We start from the raw sequence: 19,044 nt of genomic DNA on the forward strand, positions 1-19,044 counted from the left end.
ATCTTATGCCCAAGAGCAAGGTCGTTGCTGAAAAAAGCAAGCCAGCACCGAGCTACAGCCTTCTTTGGTGTCTTCGAGCTGCGCTAAGGCGGATGAGAATTTATCCTTTGTTTCAGCTTTATACGATTTGTGAATATCTGAAAATTGCAATATTCTAAGCAGCGAACGTTTAAAATATTACAGTATTGAGCAACACTTTGCCAACACTAAGAAACTGTGAAGGATCTATACACGATGCTGCCACGAACGTACGAGCCAAGTATGATTCCGCTGCTCACATTCTCTCATCAAAGGTCGCTTGCTCTCCCTGCGACTTTCAACGCCTGCTTTATTATGTCCCGCCTATGATGTCATTGACCAGTGCGAGAACCATGGGCGCCGGGCGATGGCCAGGTGGTGTTGCGGCTGTTTTTGCTTCCTACAAGGTCTGCCGACGCCACTCACTTCGGCTAAGTTGGAAAGTAGACGATTTTCTGAAAAAGGATAGACGCGCGCTTGTTTATTGGCTTGCTTCAACTCTACGTTTACTCAAACCTGACAAGCGAATTGTCAAGGATGGTCCGGCGGTATAGGCGAGGCGCATAAGGGCGAGGACGTCCGGTCGACGTATCACAAACGAGGGGCACGTCGCAGTCAGGGAGCAAGAAGTTTTCAAACACCAGAGAGGTGCCGCTCCTGCGAAGCAGATTGAGCTCGGCGTCGATACCCTGGACGGCACCCATGGTCTATGAAGTCGATGACCGGCCGGCCGTGGTCCGCTGCATGAATGACGGAAGCGAGAAAGTGCGTCCGCAACGGCGTTGGATTTGCCGCTTACGTGACGGATGTAGCTGGTGCATTCAGAAATCTAGGCGAGCTGTTCCATTTCGCGGGGAGCGTAGCAACTGCTGCTAGATGCTGGGCGGGCGTCAGTGGCTTAAGTTCAGTAAGGATATGAAAGGAGCGTAGAACATTGCGAAGAACCGCAATGGTATACACGGAAGCGCTCCAATGACGTTGTTACGTTTCGCCTACGACGCGCGGTAAAGCCAGCGCGGATGCAACGTACGCCGGAGCTTCGTTTAAAGCGGCGGACATTTTGGCCCGTTCGGAGCGGCCGCGACGCATCCCCACCGAGCGCGTCCCGGCATGTTCAGTGCCACGTGTCTGTGTGTGTGCGTGTGTGTGTGTGTGCCCACGCTTGTCAAAGCGCGGCAGCCGGGGAGAGGAGCTCCCCCAGTGTGAAGCGAGGAGGTCTGACCGGCGCCGGCCCGGCTGATGCGTCACCTCCTTGTCTCTACATGTATCTCAGTCCGTCCGTGCCTTGCTGTCACGTGGTGTCATCTCGTGACCTTCCTTCTTGCCCGCGACGCCAAGAGTATAAGAGCAGCTGCCCCCGGACGCCAGGAGAGAGGCTCCGATTTCTTCTGTTGAGTAACGTGCTCTCCCGTCTCTCTACTTCGGTCGACCTGACCGCCCGCTCTTTGCGATGCTAGAATAAACACGTTGTTCTGTTAGCAGTCGCCTCATGCTTTGCTGGGACCTTCGGATGCTTCCAGTGTGCCCCAGGCCGCCAGGCCAACGCTACCCTTGGGGCTTGCGACCCATTTGCAACAACGGGTGTCAGCACTGAGGTTCCGACAGCTGGTGGCAGCGCTGAGATTCCAACAGCCGGTGCCATCGGTGCGGTTCAAATATCTGGTTGCCAGCGGTGAGATCGCGACAACGGAGGCCAGCAGCGAAGATATGCGGTTGACTGTTTGCTGAGCAGCACAACGACCATCCGGGAGCAGTGCAACGAGCCCTGTGTGATGACTGGTTGCCTGCAGCGGAACGACTGCGCTGAATTCTTGGCTGCGAGGTTTGGTGAGTGCGGGACTTTCTTCTTCTGAGTTTTGCCAGGCTTTTGTTAGTGTCAGAAACAGAGCTGGTAATTGTGGTTGTCGTTGCTGCCGGGTTAGTTTGCGGCAAGACAATAGTAGGCAGTAGAGAAAGCAGCATTCAGAGCAGCCATGGATTTGAAGTCGTTGCGCAAACCGAAATTGTTGGAGCTTGCAAGAGAGTTGGGTCTGGATGTCTCAGACAAACTCAGAAAACCAGAACTGCTAAGGGCTATTCTTGAGTTAGGAGCTGAGGATGACGAGCTGTCAGAATGCCTTGAGACCATTGAGGAGAGGGAGACGGCAAAAAGACAGGAACGCGAACTTAAAGAACAGCAACAGCAACAGCGAGAGAAACAAGAGAAAGATGAGCGTGAACGTAAAGAACAGATAGAACGAGAGCAACAAGAGAAACAGATAGAACGAGAGCGAGAGCAACAAGAAAAAAAAGAAGAGCGTGACCGTCAACACGCTTTAGAAATGAAGCGTCTCGAGGTAGAGATGGAACGCGCTCGTAATGGAAATCAGGCACACGGTGCAGGAGAACGAGTATTGTTTAAAATGACTGACCTGATGCGGCCGTTTAAGCTTGGAGAGGACATTGGTTTGTTCCTGGATAACTTTGAGCGAACGTGCGAGAAGCAGGGGTTCTCTCGGGAAACGTGGCCACAGCGCTTGCTCACTTTGTTACCCGGCGAGGCGGCCGACGTAGTCGCTCGCTTGGAGAGAGAGGAGCCAGAGGATTTCGACAAAGTGAAATCGAGTCTGCTAAAAAAGTACAGGCTGTCCGCGGAGGCGTTCCGTCGGAAGTTTCGAGAAAATGAGAAAGGCAAAAGTGAGTCGTATACAGAGTTTGCCTACATGCTTATGTCAAACATGCAGGAGTGGCTCAAAGAAGAGAAAGCGTTTGGTGACCACGAGAAAGTTCTGCAGTGTTTCGGGCTAGAACAGTTTTATAGTCGGTTACCTGAGAACGTGCGCTACTGGGTCTTGGATAGGCCAGACGTTAGTACGGTGGCTAGAGCCGCTGAGCTAGCCGAAGAATTTGTGACGCGTCGGGCTCGCGGAGCTAAGGACGGTCAAAAGGGTGAATTTGGCTCCAAGTTTGAGAGGCCGAAGTTCACGCCCATGAGAGTGTAGCGGCAGCAGCATCGGCGTCGCACGAGAGTTGACGCGGACGCTAGCGTCTACACGAGGCTCGAGCGGCTGGCGCGTTCCGGCGCGGGCTAGCGTTCCGAAGATCATTAAAAAGAATGCTACGCTAGGCGACGGAGTGTTGGTTTTTCCTCTCCTGCGAGAGCCCGATACTTTGACGGTCTACGTGGTCGCTCGTCGCCACAGTTTGGTGAACCCGGACGTGATATTGCCATACGCTCCTGTGGTAGAGACGACCATGGACCAGACCGACGCTACGAGAGCTCAAGGCCAGAACCCTTCCGAGGAACGCGGTGAGCCCTCCTGTTCCGCCATCGCTGTCCGCCTCCCACAGTACTGGGACCAGCATCCTTCGGCGTGGTTTCTTCAGGCCGAAGCGCAATTTCAAGTCGCTGGTATCCGCTCTCAAGCCTCGAAGTTCCATTACGCCGTCGCAGCGCTCTCGCCCGCCGCCATTGACGAGGTAGCAGATTTGTTGAACTCCCCATTGTCTGCCGCCGCCTATGACGATCTCAAGGCAGCACTGCTACAGCGCACAGCAGCTTCACAGCGTTCTCGCATCCAGCAGCTTCTGTCCGCTGAAGAACTCGGCGACCGACGCCCTAGTCAACTTCTTCGCCGAATGAGCCAGCTGCTCGGAAACAACGCGAGATCCATCGACGACACGCTGTTGCGCGAACTGTTTTTGCAACGACTCCCGGCTAACGTGCAGATGGTCCTGGCGACAGCCTCTACCATTGACCTTACCGGACTTGCCGCTTTGGCCGACAAAGTCATGGAAGTAGCCACCCCAACCATCGCAGCCACGTCACCGTCTCCGGGTGACAATACAACCGCTCTGCAAACTCTTCCCTGCTCTTCCGCAGTGCACTCTCCGCTCGACTCCTTGTGTGAGCGCCTGGAACGCATCATCAGTGGAGCGGAGCATCGCCGCACGTCTCGTCGCCCACGCAGCCGTAGTTCCAGCAGATCAAGACGCACGGGCACTCGCAATGAAGCCTCAACTACAACGCCTGGCGTTTGCTACTACCACCGCCGTTTTGGAAACGACGCTCGTCACTGTCGGCGTCCCTGCGCTTGGCAGGGAAACAGGCCGGCCGACCTCTAACGGCGACGAGTGGTCCGGCCCAGCACACAAGTCGCCTTTTCTACGTGACGGACAGAGTTACGGGACAACGATTCTTGGTCGACACAGGTGCTGACGTCAGCATTCTACCCGCCCAGCGCTCCGACCGAAAAGCGACTCCTGTGTCGTTTTTGCAAGCCGTCAACGGCACCAGGATTCCAGTTTTCTCGTCACGCTCCGTCATGCTAAACCTTGGCCTTCGACGAGCGTTCCGCTGGATTTTCCTGGTTGCAGACGTCCGTCATGCAGTCATTGGAGCAGACTTCTTGCATAACTACGGACTCCTTGTCGACATCCAACGACGCCGTCTCGTCGACTCCGTGACCCAGCTATCCGTTCCCGGCGTCCCATCATCAGGCACATCGCCCATAGCGCCTATTTCTGCCATGTTGGACGAACCTTTCGCCGCACTCCTACGCGAGTTTCCCACTTTGACGCGCCTACCGGACTGGACGCAACCGGTGCAACATGACGTGTGCCATCACATCGTCACCTCCGGCCCACCGGTCTACTTCCGACCCCGGCGTTTGTCCCCGGAGAAACTCAAGATCGCTCGCGCGGAGTTCGAACACATGCTACACCTTGGCATCATCCGCCCTTCTTCCAGTAACTGGGCATCACCACTTCACATGGTGCCTAAGAAGACGGGCGACTGGCGCCCCTGCGGCGATTACCGGGCACTAAACAACGTCACAGTTCCTGATCGCTACCCTCTACCGAACATTCAGGACTTCACGGTAGCGTTGCACGGTGCGACGATCTTTTCTAAGATCGATCTCGTTCGCGCCTACCATCAACTACCGGTCGCTGAGGAAGACATTCCCAAGACCGCCATCACCACGCCCTTCGGTCTTTTCGAATTTCTCCGCATGCCTTTCGGTTTACGGAACGCGGGCCAATCCTTTCAGCGTTTCATCGATTCCGTCACCCGAGGTCTGCCTTTCGTTTTTGCATACATTGACGACCTCCTCGTGGCAAGCTCTTCGGCCGAAGAACATCTTCACCACTTGCGGTTGTTGTTTTCACGCCTTGCCAGTAAAGGAATTGTCATCAACGCCGCCAAGAGTGAATTCGGTCAAACCGAACTCGAGTTCCTCGGTTATATCGTCGACGCTAACGGCATTCGACCTCTGCCGTCCAAGATTCGCGTCATCGAAAACTTTCCCCGACCGACCACACTCACCAAGCTTCGCCAATTTCTCGGATTCGTCAATTTCTACCGCCGATTCATTCCCGAGTGCGCACGACTTATGGCTCCGCTAGACGCTCTCCAGGTAAACAAGCGCAAACAAGTGCTTCAGTGGACTGAAGAGGCCGCAGACGCTTTCGCAAAAGTCAAGTCTGCCCTCGCCGACGCCACGCTGCTTAGACACCCAAAGCCAGACACACCCACTGCCATCATGACCGACGCTTCAAATACCGCCGTTGGTGCCGTTCTGCAGCAATTCATCGACAATGAGTGGCATCCACTCGCTTTTTTCTCCAAGAAACTGAAGCCTGCGCAGTCCCGCTACAGCGTTTTCGGCCGTGAATTACTCGCTGTTTACCTGGCTATCAAGCATTTTCGCCATTTCCTCGAAGGCCGTGCATTCACTGTCTTGACTGACCACAAGCCCCTTGTGCACGCTACGAATCGTTCGGCGTCCTGTTACTCGCCCCGCGAGATTCGACAGCTTTCCTACATCTCCGAGTTTACAACAACGTTCCGCCACATCAAGGGCGCCGACAACATTCCAGGTGACGTTCTGAGTCGTGTCAATGTCGTTTCCACGTTGACATCGGCACCTTTCATCATCGAGGCCGACTTACTCGCCAGTCAACAGCGTGACGACACTGAACTTCACACACTCCGGAATTCGTCAACGTCCCTGAAATTGGAAGACGTCGTTGTGACCCCAGATGGTACGTCCATCGTCTGCGACACTTCTAACGACACACCTAGACCATACATTCCGGCATCCCTTCGCAGACGCCTATTCGAAACCATGCACAACCTGTCGCACCCTGGCATACGCGCGACACAGAAGTTTCTTTCCAGTCGTTTCGTTTGGCCTCGGCTAAACGCGCAAGTTCGCGATTGGGTTCGCTGCTGTTTGTCGTGTCAACGTTCGAAGATCCAGCGTCACCCCATTCCGCCTGCCAAGTCTTTTCTTCCACCGGATGCTCGTTTTGACACTGTACACCTGGACCTCGTCGGCCCTCTTCCACCTTCGAAAGGATACTGCTACATACTGACATGTATCGACCGTTATACACGATGGCCAGAAGCTACACCTATATCTGACATCTCAGCACCCACTGTTGCAGCAGCTTTCGTGTCTACGTGGATAGCAAGGTTCGGCTGCCCATCCACAATAATCACAGATCGCGGTCGACAGTTTGACTCAGCGCTCTTCAACGAGCTACTCAAACTACTCGGCACGACACGCTTTCGCACAACTGCTTACCACCCGCACTCCAACGGACTAGTTGAACGTTTTCACCGGCATCTCAAGGCCTCCCTTATGGCACATGAATCGCCGGAGAAGTGGGTCCTGCATTTGCCTCTCGTCTTACTTGGCATCAGAACCGCACTCAAGAGCGACCTAGGTTGCTCCTGTGCTGAGCTAGTCTACGGCACCCACCTACGCCTTCCGTGCGATTTCTTTGTCGCCACCCCCCAAACGCCTATGCCATCACCCGCCGACTACGTAGCCGAACTGCAAGCTTTCTTCAGCCAGATGCGCCCCGTGCCTACACGTTCACAAGAAGCAAGGTCCACGTACGTTTCTCCCGCACTCAGCTCTGCTACCCACGTTTTCGTGCGTAACTGTGCCGTGCGGAAGCCTCTACAACCACACTACTCCGGGCCATATTGTGTTCTAGAGCGTCGTCCGACGACGTTTGTTGTGAATGTCAACGGCCGATCAGACACAATTGCCCTGGAACGTCTCAAACCCGCCTACATCGAAGCACTCGCGCCATCAGCTCCACCTGTATGCGACGCGACCCTGCTGCATCCTTCGTCGCCGCCTGCGCACGTGACACCCAAGACCAACGCGAAGACACGCCGCGTCACGTGGACTTTCCATCGTTCGTCGAACTTTCCTCCTCTCTAGGGGGGGAGCCCTCTGTAGCGGCAGCAGCATCGGCGTCGCACGAGAGTTGACGCGGACGCTAGCGTCTACACGAGGCTCGAGCGGCTGGCGCGTTCCGGCGCGGGCTAGCGTTCCGAAGATCATTAAAAAGAATGCTACGCTAGGCGACGGAGTGTTGGTTTTTCCTCTCCTGCGAGAGCCCGATACTTTGACGGTCTACGTGGTCGCTCGTCGCCACAAGAGCAAAGGGGGACACACGTAGTGCGGACGCGAGTGAAAGCACTCCGACTGAACGTAAGGAGACGGCGGCAGCCGAAGCCGAACGCAGAAAGCGGTTCGAGGCGAGGCAAGCGCGCGTGTGTTATACGTGCCAGAAGCCGGGTCACTTTTCGGCGCAGTGTCCAGAAACAAAAACAAAAGTCGTGTTTTTGTCGTTATGCAGCACTGACGAGAACATGAAGCTTCTCGAGCCTTACATGCGAGACCTCCTCGTGAACGGGAAAGAGTGCCGAGTGCTTCGCGATTCCGCAGCTACGATGGATGTAGTTCACCCCTCTTACGTAGAACCCGATATGTTCACGGGCGAGTGCGCATGGATCAAACAAGCCGTGGAAGCTCATAGCGTGTGTCTGCCCGTAGCAAAAGTGCTTATTGAAGGTCCTTTCGGAGCACTTGAGACGGAGGCGGCAGTGTCATCTATGCTGCCCCCCCAGTACCCGTACCTATTTTCGAACAGGTCCGATCACCTCCTGCGCGAGAAGGGGCTTTTGTTTGGTGAGGCTAGCGTTCAGGCCTTAACCAGATCGAAGGTTCGGGAGCTCGCTGCAAAGGCGGTAGTTGCGGGGCCGACGTTGTCCAACGATGAGAAAGGGTCAGAGGCGCAGCAAGCTGATATTCAGAGCACGCCCGAACTGAATAAAACTGAGTCTGTAGCGTTAAAGGCACCAGATACTGGAGAGGAAATGCCCGACACGGGAAAGTTAGAAGAGCTATCTGAAGATTTGCTCATCGCGCCTACGTCAGACGAACTTAATAGGTTGCTAAAAGTCAGCCGGTCGGCTTTGATAGCCGAGCAAAAGAAGGATGGCAGCCTGGAAAACATACGCTGCATTGTCAAGGAAGGTATCGCCAAGAAAAATGCTCGCTTTGTGGAAAGAGGTGGGGTCCTGTACCGGAAGTATGTAGACCGCAGGGGAGTGGAGTTCGATCAGCTGATCGTGCCTCAGTGCTACCGTCAGGATCTGTTGCGCTTGTCTCATGGGGGTTCGTGGTCCGGACACCTAGGAGTTAAGAAAACTAAGGACCGTCTCTTGCAAGAGTACTATTGGCCAGGGTGTTTTCGGGACGCAGACCACTTTGTGAAGACATGCGACACCTGTCAGCGGGTGGGCAAACCAGGGGACAAATCGAGGGCGCCGTTGAAGTTGGTACCTATCATTACGGAGCCTTTTAGACGGCTCGTTATTGATACAGTGGGACCTCTGCCGGTAACAGCCACGGGGTACAGACACATTTTGACTGTGATCTGCCCTGCGACAAAGTTCCCTGAAGCAATGCCGCTTAAAGAACTCAGCTCAGTTGAGATAGTCAATGCACTACTGTCCATATTTGCGCGAGTTGGTTTTCCTGCGGAAATCCAATCACATCAGGGCACAGTGTTCACTAGCGCTTTGACGACAACTTTTCTCGAAAGGTGTGGAGTAAAGCTGTTACACAGCTCAGTGCACCACCCCCAGTCGAGTTCCGTTGAGAAGCTCCACTCCGTCATGAAGCGCGTGTGGAAAGCATTGTGGTTTGAACAACAAACTCACTGGGAGCTGTTTCTGCCTGGGGTGATGTTTGCATTGAGGACCGCGCCGCATGCCGCTACGGGGTGTTCGCCAGCTGAGCTCGTGTACGGTCGCTCGCTGCGATCTCCGCTTCGCATGCTTCGAAACGGATCACTGCCCTCTCCAATGGCTGCAGACTATCTCTTTCACAAATGGCCGCCTCCTGCACTGGAGCCTCGCTTTGCAACAACATTCCTTTGAGGTGCGTTACAAAAAGGGGAGTCTCAAAGGTAACGCCGATGGCTTAAGTCGAAGCCCCTAACGTGGGAATCAGCCTCAAAATTGTTTGTTATTGATGTTTTTCTTCCTGAGGCAGGATTTTTAACATATTGCTTTTGTGTAGTGTTTCAAAGTGATGATGTGCTTTCTAGTGCAATTTTCCGATTTGTGGACGCGTTCTGAGTGCTGCTATAGACTACTGTAAGGAACTAGGCAGTAGTATAAAAGGGGAAAGAGCCTGGCATGGCTTAGTGAGGGTTCTGCCGTGCTTGCTGACTGAGCGGCTGAGTTTCGGCGTAGTTCTAACGCTTGCTGGGAACGAGAGAAAAATGAGAACTCTCCCGAAGTCACTTTGCAGTGTCCTGTGTGAACCTGAACGTGAGAACGAGGCCTTCTCGGTGCGCTGCGCTCAAGAAACGCCGAGGGACGACCGACTTCGGTTATGAGCATCATCGAGCGACATCCCTCCGGACAGCGGATGCAGTCCCCTGACCATCGGGATCTCCCTCCCCCGGCGGGGCGGTCTGTTACGTTTCGCCTACGACGCGCGGTAAAGCCAGCGCGGATGCAACGTACGCCGGAGCTTCGTTTAAAGCGGCGGACATTTTGGCCCGTTCGGAGCGGCCGCGACGCATCCCCACCGAGCGCGTCCCGGCATGTTCAGTGCCACGTGTCTGTGTGTGTGCGTGTGTGTGTGTGTGCCCACGCTTGTCAAAGCGCGGCAGCCGGGGAGAGGAGCTCCCCCAGTGTGAAGCGAGGAGGTCTGACCGGCGCCGGCCCGGCTGATGCGTCACCTCCTTGTCTCTACATGTATCTCAGTCCGTCCGTGCCTTGCTGTCACGTGGTGTCATATCGTGACCTTCCTTCTTGCCCGCGACGCCAAGAGTATAAGAGCAGCTGCCCCCGGACGCCAGGGGAGAGGCTCCGATTTCTTCTGTTGAGTAACGTGCTCTCCCGTCTCTCTACTTCGGTCGACCTGACCGCCCGCTCTTTGCGATGCTAGAATAAACAAGTTGTTCTGTTAGCAGTCGCCTCATGCTTTGCTGGGACCTTCGGATGCTTCCAGTGTGCCCCAGGCCGCCAGGCCAACGCTACCCTTGGGGCTTGCGACCCATTTGCAACAACGGGTGTCAGCACTGAGGTTCCGACAGCTGGTGGCAGCGCTGAGATTCCAACAGCCGGTGCCATCGGTGCGGTTCAAATAACGTGGTCTAACATGGTCGACAGCGAACTGATGTGGTAATGGTGGAACAAGGATTCGATGATCATGAGCCGAACTTCCAAGCCGGACGACCGGAATTCATGGAGCTTGAGAGCGGAGACCTCGGACTCTCGGTATGGTGGCGCTGATGACGGTACTTGTTCGTAGGAATCCGATCCCTTGTCTTACTAGATAGAAGGCGGGCTGCAAAGACAGCAGGGCTGGAGTTTCTGGCGGCGGTAGGCCTAGCGAAGGGTAACAGTGTAGGCTAGGAGCTGAGAGCGATGACGCAACGTCCGGAGTCACCAATTTGTGGGCGTGCAAAAAACCAGACATGACGTCGTTGCCTGGTGTCCCCAAGTAATACTTTAACAGGGCCCGCTCACTTAGGCGGGAGCTGGACAAAGCGCCGCTGGCCTTCGATTTTGCAACCGCCGATTCCTTGCTCGCACACCGTCAGCGTGGTGTGTTTCGTCGTCGTCTTTTTTCTTTGGTTGGATCACTGTGGCATTAGTAGCGCGCTATACGCTTTCCAACGGCGCAGGAAAAGTGATGAATAATTCTTGCTCGCCTGGAATGGTAACCTTGAACGTTTCGACATCTATCCTGACGCCATGCCGAGCTTTCGTCGAGAAATCGTTTTGACTGACTGTACCGTTGGTTCTGTTACCTACGTTCAAGAATAAACAATCCAGAAGAGGCATATCAGTAGAGCTGTCTCTGGATGACAAATGTGCATACGGTAATATGTGCCCATCATGCCAGTGCAAGCGCACAAGATGCCGTGGGAGTTGACGGCCACGTGTATCGTTGGATACATGACTCGCTAACTCACATGCATTTTTTTCGTGGACACTGAGGAACGCCCTACTTCGTACACTATATCCCCCGAAGAATCCCGAAGAGGGGACTGTTGAGCCCCACATTGTTTAATTTCGCCGTCTCAGGACTTTCTGAATGTTTACCGCGGACAGTTCACGTGTGCAAATACGCCGATGACGCATGTATCTGGGCATATGCGAAGACTTGACCTCAATGGCGGGCTGGGTGGGCTCAGCGCGTAGCAGCTATGACAGTGTCCTATCCGCGATCACAAGATGTCAGTGTCGAATGAAAAACGCGAGTTGGCATCCTATGTCCTTCTATCCGGTTTATATGAGCGGCCAAACTGTCTTGCGTTAGAACGCACCCTTTTAGATGAAAGATCTCATCTCTTGAAACGTCTCTTTGACTGAAACATCTCATGAGCCGCCACTGCGTCTATTTGAGGAAGAAGCTTTCTGGCGTTGCTCGGGTGGTTTATATTCCTCTGAACGAAAACCTGCAGTGCACCTGCGCATTTAATGTTCCACCTGTACAGTGTGCTTGGGTCTCTGTACTGTTTTATCAAACCCATGCAAGAACAACATTCGTGGCCTCGAGAGCACATGCGGTCGAGCGTTACGCACGTGTTTCGGTTTACCTCGATGTACCTCGACATCAGCAACGATCACCATCACCAGAGATAATCTGCTTCCAACTCACTTCGCAGTCAACTCGCTCAGAGTTCACATTCGCCATCTTTCGTCGGATCCCCAACCATCACTTAGATTGACCCACCGTGGTTGCTTAGTGGCTTTGGTGTGGCGTTCATAAGTACGAAGTCGCGGGATCGAATCCCGGCTGCGGCGGCCGCATTTCGTTGGGTGCGAAGTGCAGAAACATCTGTTTACTTAAATATAGGTTCACGTTAAAGACCCTCAGGTGATGAAAATTAATCCGGAGTCGCCCACTACGGCGTGTCTCATAGTGAGATCGTGGTTTTACCACGTGAAACCCTATATTTTAAATAATTTAACGACTTAGATTTCCTGCCGGTGCAGCGACCCCGACTTACTTTATTACGACTGATCAACGCTGACAAGAATGTACCGTCAGCCTATGCATCGCCATGAAGATATTTTTCTCCCCCTTGGATTGTCTTTGACATCTTCAAGAGTTCCTCTCTATTCCAGGAATTAAGAAGAAGCCCTATCATTCGCAAGTGCATTCGAAACGGATGACGCAGCTCCTATTGCATGAAACATAGGTAGACAGCGTGCATATTTATGCTGACGATTGGACCTCGCCTACCAGCTCAGCAGACGCCGTTTCTATACTAGGTAAACGGGTCATGACGAAACTCAAGGTGTCTCGGATAACGACATATAGAGCGGTAAAAATTGTGGCTCTGCGTGCCGCTGCAAACGATGTCGTTCACCAACAAGCGAAGGATTGGTTCGTTCTAATTTAGTGACCTCAAGGCATCTTTTGAGAGGGTAAAATCAAAGTGCATATGAAGAGATGATATCTGAAGTAGGAAAGCTTAACCATTACGCTCAAGCAAAATGGTACGGTTTCATCTTTCAGGGCCTTCCCGGTCATTGTGGCACTGTCGGTAAAGGCTCACTCACACTAGGCCACCCGACACCGATTTTGGTCTACCGGCTGTCGGCGAAAATAAGCATTTTTTACCTTCGTGTTGGTGCCTCTGTCACACTGTACCGACGCCGAGTTCTCGGCCGGCCGTCGGTACATTGTCGCCGTGGTACTGTATGACAGATGCACCGACACGAAGGAAAAAACGCTGTCGCCGACAGTCGGCAGGCCGAAATCGGCATCGGGTCAGCCTGGTGTGAGTGCCTTAACGATCTTGCCGAGAAGGCTGGCCGTGCTGCCGATGGAGGCCCTCAGATTGCCTCGATTCCAGTGGAAATGCCAGAGAAATTTGCTCCCACAACGACAGAAGCTTTCTGGAGCTCTTTGAGCGTATTAAATTGCTGCCCACGTACCCTGGGCTCTTTGTTACGGCTCGAAGTGCCAACTACACTCTCCCGTAGGTATGCAACACCGCTCTACCGCTTAGGCTTTTGTGCGGCATTTAACAACGTGTATTCTTTCTGAATCAGAATGGCAAATCATGGAATCACAAATCTCCGACACTTGTGATTCTGAAGAAATCATCCAACGCCTGTTTGTACTTTTCCTGACTACCTCGCCCTACACAGACTTTACAGACAGCACTAAGCACGCTGGACACAAGCCGAGCATTCTCTGCAACAAAAATTCATCTGCCCTGGCCACATCTGTCGATGTCACAGAAACATATTCATGCGCTACGGCAGTTTTTAAAGACCACTGGCCTCAGTGACTGATTGCAGTACTGCTATAGCCCTTGGTACGTGCGCGCAGTCTTCATTGTTTTTTCTTTCCATTTTTCAGTCTTTTTATCCCCCTTTCCCTTACCCTTAATGTAGGGCAGCAGACTGGGCGCTCGAATGGTTGCCCTCCCTACCTTCCCTATCTTCGCTTTCTTTATATCTCTTTATCTCTTCGCTCTCAGTGACTGTCGCTTGCCGTCAGTGTGTATGCAAGAATGGTTATATGCGAGATTTCAATACAACAAAAACCACCCCTGGTCAAAATTATACCACAGGCCCCGAATGCAATAATTGTTCAAACCCAAGAAAACATTGCAGCCTTCTCTTGGGCAAATCTGCAGCTTCATACAGAACAGAAATTTGTGCGGACTGAATGCTGCTGGTTGTTCGCAATGTTAAAGGGACACTGAAGGCAAATACTAAGTTAAGCTAAAGTGATAGATTAGTGCTCGATCATCTCTCAGGCGTCAATATTGTCGCGAAAGGAGCCTTATTAATCGAGAAATTAAGGCAAATGCAGGACATGACTGGAGACTCCCCCGGGACATTCCAGCACTTGCCGGAGGACGAAAGCACTCCTCAGTTGAATTCTGTCACTAGTACTGAACTACTTGTTGCAAAAACGCCCTCGTATTGTATCACAAGAATAAATAAAATGCTGGTTGTCCCGTTCAACATCATGTTTTAAAAAAGAACTCATTGAAATTACCGTTAACAACGACGCGGGCGGCCAAAGGTTTCGTTTTCGGTCGACACTGCGCCGCCCACGCTTTCGCGTTCCAGTACTTTCCTGATCGCGTGATGCTGCTCTCTTTTTGTTGGCTCGCGAAAACTGCAAGTAGCAGAGAATTCAACTTTCATGTGGTGTCGTGGGATGCCCCAATGGTCCAGGCCACTTGACCAAAAAGCAGCTGCAGCGGCGAATCCGGCGCTGTGTCCTGGCTCGGTGCCGCCGTCTCTCAGGCGCCGTTTTACTCACCGATGGCAGCAAAGGGCGGGGATAGCCTATGCAACGTCGCCATTTCCCCGGTTGTGTGGCGGGAGATTTCAATTTCGAAAAAGGTATTCGGACCCTTCAGATGCAATTTTCTCGTAAACGAAGTATCTTCTTTGCACAAAAGAAGCGTTGCGAGGTTTCTCGAAATCTATTTAAACAGTCCACGTCGAATGAGTATTTGCCTTCAGTGTTCCTTTGACAGCGGCGGATACCGCAGTCGCGTTCCAGCGTACAGGGCGTCCACCGCGGCTGCGGTAGGTCGACAGTTCGATGCCCACCGCCGGAGCCCACCGACAAAAAAGGGGTACAGGGGCTCCAGAATCCCGGCACCGGGCAGTCTTTGGGGTGTTCCGCCTGGGGAGTGCACCCGGCTGCGGAATTCCCTAGTTTCGGCATGTAACCCGGGAGGGTGGATACGTTCGCTGGCCGCAATGCAGACATGGCTGCATTAATCAGGGCGGCGGAAGCCAGCTACGGCTAAGTTTTCGTTCACAGTGGTCTTATAAACGCTTTACACCACACCTCTAATGAGCATAATTTCTTACCATTACTATGTGGTGACGTGGTTGCTTTGGAACCTTTCTGCAGCCGTGTTTTTAACGCACTTCAATGGATTGCTCCCGTTGTTCTATGCCTCTCTGCTCTGGTATATTTTTATAATAGCATGATGGTGCATTTCTATACCAGCATGTTGTCTCCCCGATTTCACGCTTGGTCGAAACCTATGCTGCGTGATAGCAATAATTGTGTACGAGCGCACATGATCTACGCATCTGTAGCATCACAGGATATACGTGCATGAGCAGTTACAACGAAGCAAAACGAACAATCATTTATTGCAGTAGCATTGGCTTGTACACTCCAGACCCTTTGCTGCGGTCGCCGTCGCTGTGATGTTCTGTATAAATTGCAAGGGGGATAACACCATCGCCCCGCACCCTACGCTGTGTGTGCGAATGAAAACGTGCGAGAGTCGACGATCGCGGCTTAAGCTCGTCCGCGCGAAAGGGAGGAGAACGCGGAGGAAGCGCGCCGTCTTCCGTCGCGCGTGAGACACCCAATGTGGCGAGGCACCAGGGGAGCGAGGAGGTGGCGTTCTACACCGGCTGCAACTGCGTATGTGGCGGGTGCGATCGGTCGCGTGGCCGTTTCTTCAGAGCGATCTGCACTGGGGGGCAGAGTCTAAGTGCGTCGACGGCTTGTAGATTTGTGCGCGCTGTGGGTTCTCGGCGCTAAGTTTGCGCTGGAGCGATAGACAGCATGGCCACTGCGCTTGCTGCTGCTGCAGCGATGGGTCACGTCAGCGTTTCGACAGCGAGTGTCCGCGGTCATCGAGTGTGATGTCTTCATGGTTGTTGTGCGCGGCTTCACCATGCATGCTAATTTTATTAGCCAGCGAATATTTGCATGTTTGTATGACCGATAAAAGTGCTATTCTTATTTTGTGTGGCTTTCTGCTAAATTGCTATTGCAATCGATGCCTCGCCTTTCCTGACGAAACTGCAACTTCTTTTTCTTCATCATTGCAGGATAGTCATCACCGGTGCCGTTATCGTAATCACATTTTTTCTAATATCAGCAGTCGGAGCCTTGTCAATAATCTACTGGTACAGAGATTGTGATTTAGCCCTGTCCGGTGCCATCAACAGCTATGACCAGGTAACGTACATATGTTGTATAGCGGCATTCCAGGTCTTCCAATCATCCCCGCGAATCAGAAAAGCTCTTCTTGAAGAGCACGCGCAATTTCACACGAATACATAGGCTATTATTCTGGGCTTGATGAATATTTATTGCGAAGCCACTGTGGCGGTGGCATACAAGCACAACAATCACTTATAGGTAGACCTTGCATAGTATCCTCATTATATTCTCAGCATCCCGGCATAGTCATCAGGTCGGTGCGAGTTCTTCAAACCCAAATGCCTGTTCGGACTACTAGATTATTTTTATTAGCGAATTTTAGTGAGGATCTAAACATATCGAGGGGCAAAGACGACATCGTGTGTTCCTTCGCGACCTCAGGCGAGTTGCCTGAACTTAATCGGGAAATTCGGGCGAACATTTAGAACCACATTAAAAATGCTGTTCAAAGCGGATCTCAATAACTAATTTTGTGGAAACACGCCGTTTATGATCGGCAGTTTCAATATGACGTACATGGAACTCTCTCCTGCAGGAGGTGCACATGATCGGAACGCTTGGTCCCCATTGTGACGTAGATTACTGTATGGTACAAATCATCGTACAAGCTCGGCAAAGCTGATCAAAGCTTTCTCTAGGCTGGCGGGAACAGCCACGACTGATTTTGACCGTCTCTACAGGGCACTGCAGCGTAGTCATTAGCTTAACGCGGTGTAGAGGCTCACGCCCCTGCATGGTAAATCAGCTTACTGAATGGCAGATTTGATGATGAATATCGAACAGAAGCGCTCCAGAAAAAACAGTGAAGTTTTCTTGAAATACGATTGTCATTCAAAATTGAAATATGAATACAATTACAATTCTAGGCGCACTAGAATTGTGATAGGAAAAAGGTTTATTGTGAAGTTTTTTTAGTGATGTCATGACTCATTCGCGAAAATTGTGTCTGCCGAAGCGTTTGAACTGCGTGTGCAAACACATGTGGCATAGTTAGCTCCGCGTTTTAATTAAAATTTGCGTGACTTGAAAGGGAATGTAAAGCAGGGCTCTGGCACATTTAGCCTTACCATGAAAGTAGATACGGCTGTGAGATGATGATGGTATAAAATACTAATAATAATAATAATAATAATAATAATAATAATCATAATGCTAGTAACGATCGACCTACAATAGAGGTGTTTCCATTGTCGATTTAGTAGACTGCATGTAAAACAGAGAGGGTGAGCTTAGCTCTTCTTCAAAGAGGGCCTAAACCACTTGGAGCTCGGAACTTTGTGGCGTATCGGCATCGAATACAATATCTCTTGGTATTATCGAAATCACGACGCCGTGGAAGATGTACAGTTGGTAGCCAGGTCCGCTAATCACTGAGCTACCGACCGCACAACATTAGCGCTTGGCAGTAGTACGGAGAAAAGTAATGGAACGGGCCCCAGTAAGAAAAGCAGGATTCTTGTTTATTCTTTTGTTTTCCGCTTCCTGCAAAGCACAGCTAATTATGTTGGGGGAAAGACGATAGCCACGTCATTCTGTGCAAAGCGTGCGTTTACTTGAAATGTCCTTCAATCATAACAACTGCACTAGGGGCCCTTTGAACCCTCTAACTTGGGATAGTGAGTATATCCCTTTAGAAATGCAGAAAAGAACACGTTTCCGCGCATCTTGCTGTCCTTACATGTGTACTCTTACTGGGAACACCGCGGTAAATTCATCAATTTGTATCGCTCATTCATTCGTTCACTCTTTATCTTCGGGTTTCATGTGATTTATCTTGCTTTAGTACGTGAAAACCGATATTCTTCTTTCCTCTCTTATATTAGAATTAACTGCGCTCGCATGTTATAGTGATTATAGCAGGCTTTCATATTAAGTAGTTTCCGTGCATTTTACTACGGTATATATCACAAAAAAAGCGCGCAGTGAAAATAGGCAAGGAAAGCAAATGTCAAAGCAGGTCGATTCCGGAGGCTCGCAGTCAGGAAAGTGCAATGGACTCACTACTGACGGCTTCTCCTGACTTTGTGCGCCTCCAATATTCCTTGTCGGATAACTTTTGTCATACACCAAGGCTTGAAAAATCCTTTATGAAATTACACTATGACATCGCCTCCTTGGAATTTTGCATAGACAGTGCAGTCTGATGCACTGTACCCACTGGACACGCATTGGTTAGCCGCTTACAATATGTCTTTGTAAGATCACGAAGACATCTTGAAAATTATTATAAAGCTGTACATGACAGCTTCTAGACGTCTTGGCAAGATACTCAATATTTTAAAGACGCGTTACTGAAGCTTTGTCGGATGTCTTGAAACGTCTTGCAGCCGTCGTGAAGACCGAGTAATGGACCACCCAATATGGGATATAAACGTTTTGCGATACGTTGTAGCCATTTTAAAAGCGGCTGTAATACGTATTGCGATACGTTTTTTAGCCGTTTTAGAAACGGTTATCAGATGTCATGCGAAACATCTTATAGCCATTTTAAAAACGGCTGGTTGTAGATAGTGAATAGATAGTGAGTATGCAAGGCATATAAATTGGAACGAATTCCGAGGATGACAGTGGTTTTAAGATATGCGTTGTGAAACTTGTGGTAACAATTCACTGTTTAACTTAATTTTTAAGAAAACACTGTTTCATGCACTGAATCACTGTCTACTTGGAACGCCAATGCATTTCGTTGGACACTTTAAAATTTATCTCCAATTGTCTCGAAAGATTTAGAATTGTGATGTCTGCCACAGGGAGTTAT

The 19,044-nt window shown here is 51.5% G+C and overlaps 1 protein-coding gene across 1 annotated transcript in view; it reads left to right on the forward strand.

Annotated features, from left to right (window-relative positions):
- LOC135921730 (sodium-coupled monocarboxylate transporter 1-like) overlaps positions 1-19,044 on the forward strand; it is a 157,432-nt gene that overhangs the window by 63,268 nt on the left and 75,120 nt on the right. The window contains exon 9 of the mRNA XM_065456027.2: positions 16,172-16,301. Coding sequence (XP_065312099.1) covers positions 16,172-16,301 — 130 coding nt within the window. The remainder of the gene's footprint in view (positions 1-16,171; positions 16,302-19,044) is intronic.

This window comes from Dermacentor albipictus, chromosome 8 (assembly GCF_038994185.2).
Source record: "Dermacentor albipictus isolate Rhodes 1998 colony chromosome 8, USDA_Dalb.pri_finalv2, whole genome shotgun sequence".
NCBI classification, from domain to species: Eukaryota; Metazoa; Arthropoda; class Arachnida; order Ixodida; family Ixodidae; genus Dermacentor; species Dermacentor albipictus.